This window comes from Carcharodon carcharias, chromosome 1 (assembly GCF_017639515.1).
Source record: "Carcharodon carcharias isolate sCarCar2 chromosome 1, sCarCar2.pri, whole genome shotgun sequence".
Taxonomy (NCBI): domain Eukaryota; kingdom Metazoa; phylum Chordata; class Chondrichthyes; order Lamniformes; family Lamnidae; genus Carcharodon; species Carcharodon carcharias.
In genome coordinates, this window is record NC_054467.1 from 34,712,052 (window position 1) to 34,718,573 (window position 6,522).

Consider the following 6,522-nt stretch of genomic DNA (forward strand, 5'->3'; position numbering starts at 1 on the left):
AAAATTTCATGTTTTACAACTTTACTGTGACAAATGACCATGCACTATTAATGGAACTATTTTATTTTTTGTAGGCAACTCATAGTTTAAATTAGAGGGAAACATTCCCCATTTATACTTATCATACATCTCACTCTCCATGGAATTACATTCCTTACAACAAACAGTTGTTCCCAGCTTCCAATGGGTTCCTTTATCTCCACTTCATTGAGTAGTATCTTTGAGTTATCATTTCCAAGCATTTTCCTGTTTTTGAAGACATTCTTAAATCCACCACCAGCAATAAAGCCTGCTCCGATGACTCTTCTTCCCCTGGCAATGCCAGGATGAATCTCACGGAACCCTTTGATGACTGCAGGATGCATCTCTTCAACTAGAGACCATCTCCCTCCCATATCTAACTATGGCAGCTCACAAAGCCAAGCAGCTTCTTCTTTCTGCTGACCACATAGAACTGCTGTCTGTCTGAGATAATCACTGATTTGTACAGGAGCTTGTAACCTGATCTCAAAAATGTCTTCCTCTGCCCTCTTCCCCATGGCAATATGAAGCACATTAACCGTGCATCCAGTTTGAAATGCTAATTGGCTATCCATGATCCCAATTCCCTTTCATCTTAGAAGTAGATGAACAGCTTACAGCACAATTGCTTACAACATTTGAGACTTTAGGAGACTAAGAATCTGTTCACTGTAAACTCAGTGAATGCTGCCATTGTCTCCAATGCTGCCAAGTGTAAATACCTTACATCTTCTCAGTAAAACAATCTAAGCCTTTCTGTTCCCTGACAATCAAACCACCCAGGTTCTACTGTCAGACTCCAGAACAGGTCACATGACCCTCTTCTTTTACCCTAAACTCAAAGCTACAGTACCAAAATATAATAATTTTATTCCTGAGTTCTCTGTCCAAGAGTAGGTCTGACCCAGAGTGCCACAACCTCTACCATGGGTAGGGCAAAGAGACAGGTCCTGAAACTAACCCAGCCCAGAACAGCATCGAACCCAGTGCTGTTGGCACCAATCTGATCCACATTAGCTATTGAGCCAACCAGGCCCTCAAGCAGTCCCTGTTGCTATAGTAACATGCACGTGGAAGCTTGGAGCTATGGATAATAATGGTGGAGGTTCCAACATTCTTTCCATCACATGGCTAACCAAGAATCTCTCCTGCTCATAGCCCATGCCACTGGTGTGTGTTAGAAGTATTATGCGTTGATACTCAAGCTGTTTGGCTGCGCTACGAATGCACCTTCCTTAGCCATCAAGTCCTGGAGCAGGACATGAACCTGAAGCCTCTGACTCAGAGACAGGGATGCCACCCACTGCACCACAAGACCTCATAATAATCTTATAAACCTCAAAATTGTAACAGGTTGATCGGTGACCAAATCCATGTATGTCTTCTCTACTATCTTCCATTGACAAAGAATCAATTTCAGATTTAAAATTAACAACTGATCTATCATCAACTGTCAATTGCACAAGAGAATTCTAAACTTCTAATACATTTTGCATATTATTGTTTCCCAATTACACTCCAAAATCTGGCTCTATTTTTCTGACTATGCTCCTTAGTCCTAGACTGCCCAACTACTGGAAGTAGTTTCACTCTATCTTCCCTTTCTGTTCCCCTTAATATCTTGAAAACTTCCAATTAAATCACCTCCTAACCTAAATTACAGAAAATGTAACCCTAGTTTATGTAATCTCCTCATATTTTAATCCTTGGAGTCAAGGTATCATTAAGGTAAATCAACCCTGCATTGCCTCCAATGCCACTAAATTGTTCCTAACATGTGGCACCCAAAACTGTTCACAGCATTCCAAGTGTGGTGTAACCAGGGCTTTGAATGGCTGAGTTATGACTTCTACTCCCTTGTATTCTACTCCTCTAATCATATTTACATACAATGAATTCCATTTGCCATGTTTTGCCCAGTTAACCTATCAATAGCTCTTTGTAATGTTATACATTGCTTTACAATGCCACCTATCTTTGTGGCATTGGTAAATTTGGATATGTGGAAGCTACATACAAGCTGTTACTAAATAAGGTAAATAGTTGAGGCCCCAACACATATCCTTGCTGGACACCACCAGTCACATTCTGCCAATCAAAGTCCCTGACATTATCTTTACTTTCTGTTCCCAGCTGCTCAACCACTTGACAGCTATAAAGACAGAACGAAAATAAACTTGCAAGGGATAGCAAAATCAACGTAAAAGCGTCTACAATTGTAATGTGGGCACCTTGTAAACTGGTAAGTGTTTCTGTCAGTGAAAGTAAGGAAACAGCGGACATGCTGAAAATTCCTTTGCATCAGGATTTACAATGGAGAAAAAGGACAGTTTGCCAGACACCCCATGGAAGCTAATACTGAATCAGGAGCAGGGATTCACCAACATAAGCAACATGACAGTAATGAAGAAAATAATGGTACTAAAGACTGATAAATTCACACCTCCACCTCCAACAAGTGCGAGGAGCTCATGAACTTCTTTGTCACTAAGATTGAGACCATCCAATCAGCTACCTCTGCTATTTCACTCCCTTCCCCTAGCACATCTGGCCAAACTTTCTTTAATGCTCCTCTCTGCCCTTGCCCTGAAGTCACATCGTTGTCTAGTTTCTCCTCTATTGCCCCTCATGCCCTCTCTGAACTCACCTTGTCAATGAGATTGATCTCATGTTCCATCAATCCTATTCCTAGTAAACTATTGACCACCCAACTTCCTCTCTTGGCCCCATGTTAGTAGAAATTGTCAACAGTTCTCTTTTCAGGTGTTGTCCTTCTTCCGTCATCACCCTTCTCCTCAAAAAAGCAAAACTTGACCCCCAACATCTTTGAAAGCTGTCACCCCGACTCCAACCTCCTTTCCTCTCCCAAGTATGCCCAAATCCAGTTTCCACCCCTCTCACAGTACCAAAGTAGCTCTTATCAAACAGGATCCTGTGTGATTGTGACTAAGATAAACATTTCCTCCTTGTCCTTCTTGACCTGTCTGCAGTCTTTGACACTGTTTGCCATCCTCCCTCAATGCCTCCCCACAGTCATTCAGCTGGCTGGGACTGCTCTCACCTGCTTCCATTCTTATCTAATCATAGCCAAAGAATCACTTGCAACGGCTCATCTTTGTGCTCCCACACAGTTATCAGGGTCCCATAAGGATAGATTCTTGGCCCAACTATTTCACATCTATATATTGTCCCTCAACAATATCATGCAAAGGCACATGCTCTAAGAACAATCCCAGTTTTTCTCCTGGCTAAAGAATTAGAGAGAAGATGCAATTTTTTTTTTAGCCACGACTTGTTTTGTACTGTCTGAAAGGGTGGTGGAAACAGATTCAGCAGTAACTTTTAAAAAGGAATTTGGCATATGTATGAAAAGGAAAAAAAAATTGCCAGACTATAGAGACACGAAAAAGAAGGACTATGGGACTAATTGGATACATCTTTCAAAGGCTGATGGATCAAATGTAATCTTAAAAGGAAGCTATTACATAATATTCAGAAATAAGAAAACTGATGCATACCAGCAATTATAAAAGTATGAACTAACTTTGAGCAAATCAGTACAATCCTCTGGAATTTTTCAAAATTCTATCATTCTTTAGTCTGGATTTGAGAACACGAGTTGTTTAATCCCAAATAGCTTGACACAAGTGTAAAGTTCACTAGAAGGATGTCATGCTGATTTTATGCAATGTTCCAAGTTTGTTGGCATAATTATTCAGAGGTCCGTGTGCAGCTTCAGCCTTGTAAAGAAAGGTTCCATAATTGAAGACCAGAAAATCACAAATTCAAGTATATTTAAAGGGATATATAAAGATAGGTATCTTAAAATCAGATCTTTTTTTAAAATTAGCTATTTGCAAAATGTCACTTCAAGTGGCTGGCAGTCTCTGCCAAGGCTTTTGGGGCAGAAGAGGGAGAAGTGACTGAGAAACAGTCACAAGTTAGTTTTCAACTGAATGAAGGAGCAGCCCAGCAAATGACTCCCTTTGAGGCCAGAGATATAGACGTAATAGTGCAAGAGAAAAAAATAATTGTCTCGGATCAGCTATTACAAATTCGAGTCTGCACTACATTTTCTTTTGGATTCAGGATGACTGGCTTACCCTATAGGTGGATTTCCCCCATCTCTTATGAGCAGGTGTTCACTTTTACAACTCATTATCTGGGTATACTTTAGCATGTGCTGGAGTTGTAACAACAAAATGCATTGTTATATGTACTGGATAAGATAATCTCAAATCTGTAGGTGCACTTTTCCCATCTTCCAAAAAGAAGTCTGATGAGGACAATAATAAATCAACAGACTGATGTATTTTACAAACAATAAGTGCACCAAATGACATTTTATAGTGAATCTCTCCTTACTTCAACATTGTTCTGCAATAATCCTGGCATCAGAATGCAACAAACATTGTCCCCGTTAGTGAGATGAATGCACTTTTCTGGTCACAATCTGGAAGCTTTGGTCCCCATTTCCTTCATTGCCAAAATGTGAACAACGCACAAAGTGCGTGCATGACTGAAATAATCGATTACTGTCTAACTCGTTCCCATTTATTGGAAAAGATACCCATCTCCACCCAGATGGCTCTCACGTTATGTGCAATCGTGTGGCTGTCAATCCAAGACCCGCCAAGTCTCACTGAGAAGGGTGCATACATTTTGATTTAAAAAGTGCAACTCACTTCAAGCCAATGCAAGCCACTCTGAAGGGTGCCCATCAAACTATTTTACCAAATGGAAGCCCAAACTTAAAAAAAAACGCTCGTTTACATGCAAAGAAAATCTCAAGCCTCAACACTTGCCCGGTGTCACCAGTCGTGGGTCATCGTCATCTCGAATATAATGCCCTTCAGACTGCAGCAGAGGCAGAACAAGACAACCAGGATGGTGATGGTGTGAACCTCTGGCTCAAGCCCAGGCTGACCGCATTCGGCTGGCGGCGGCAAAGCGGCCATGTGTTTGGCCAGGTCGCGAGTGCTGCTCCAGCCGAACTGCGGACTCCTTACAAACGCCACCAATTCCAATTCAAAACATTTATCATCGCGTCGCGCTCATCGGGCATTAAGAAAGAGTTAGGCATTTCAGGTGAAAGCCCGAAGCTGCAGGCGGTCGAATGGCCAAATTAACAATTCAACCAAAACTAAAAATCGGGAAAGAAAATAAGACGCAAAGCCCACAAAATTTCAACCTGGCATGGATTTTTATTATGTTTGACATTTGTTCGTCTTTAATTGCCTCGCTTACCCTGCTCCCGCGGTATCCGGATCACGCAGTCAATAATTCCCTTGTACCGTTGGTCGACGCTGATCTGCTTGCTTGATGCTTGCACCTGCAGCAGCAACTTGACCCTCTCGATGGGTGCCACAGTTGTCTTAGAGACGGCAGCGGCGACACCGCCAGCTAGTAGGTCTTTGACAAAGGACGTTAAGTCAAAAATATTCGACCCAGCGGCCATTGCTAACGGCGAACGAGATATATATATAAAGAAATGCGTTGAGCACGCAGCCAGCACCGTTAACGGGCTTCCAAGCACGAGGGACAGAGCCAACACTTAATCGCGCCGCCTCGCCTGAGAATGAAGGTTTCAGGCCACGTGACCAGCTCGTTGCCTGTGACGACAACACATGCCGCCGACCATGTGACGTCAGTACGTAAACAGAATTACCTGGAAAAACTCAGCAGGTCTGGCAGCATCGGCGGAGAAGAAAAGAGTTGACGTTTCGAGTCCTCATGACCCTTCGACAGAACTTGAGTTCGAGTCCAAGAAAGAGTTGAAATATAAGCTGGTTTGGGGGGGGGGGGGGCGTGGAGAGAGAGAGAAGTGGAAGGGGGTGGTGGTGTGGTTGTAGGGACAAACAAGCAGTGATAGAAGCAGATCATCAAAAGATGTCAACAACAATAGAACAAAAGAACACATAGGTGTTAAAGTTGGTGATATTATCTAAATGAATGTGCTAATTAAGAATGGATGGTAGGGCACTCAAGGTATAGCTCTAGTGGGGGTGGAGGGAGCATAAAAGATTTAAAAATATTTAAAAATAATGGAAATAGGTGGGAAAAGAAAAATCTATATAACTTATTGGAAAACAAAGGAAGGGGGAAACAGAAAGGGGGTGGGGATGGAGGAGGGAACTCAAGACCTAAAGTTGTTGAATTCAATATTCAGTCTGGAAGGTTGTAAAGTGCCTCACCGGAAGATGAGGTGTTGTTCCTCCATTTTGCATTGGGCTTCACTGGAACAATGCAGCAAACCAAGGACAGACATGTGGGCAAGAGAGCAGGGTGGAGTGTTAAAATGGCAAGCGACAGGGAGGTTTGGGTCATTCTTGCGGACAGACCGCAGGTGTTCTGCAAAGCGGTCGCCCAGTTTACGTTTGGTCTCTCCAATATAGAGGAGACCACATTGGGAGCAACGAATGCAGTAGACTAAGTTGGGGGAAATGCAAGTGAAATGTTGCTTCACTTGAAAGGAGTGTTTGGGCCCTTGGACGGTGAGGA

General features: G+C 42.5%; 1 protein-coding gene across 1 annotated transcript in view; it reads right to left on the reverse strand.

The window, feature by feature from the left end:
• LOC121270245 (ADP/ATP translocase 4-like) overlaps window positions 1-5,479 on the reverse strand; it is a 112,873-nt gene extending 107,394 nt beyond the window's left edge. The window contains exon 1 of the mRNA XM_041175592.1: window positions 5,269-5,479. Coding sequence (XP_041031526.1) covers window positions 5,269-5,479 — 211 coding nt within the window. The remainder of the gene's footprint in view (window positions 1-5,268) is intronic.
• Window positions 5,480-6,522: the final 1,043 nt, after the last annotated feature.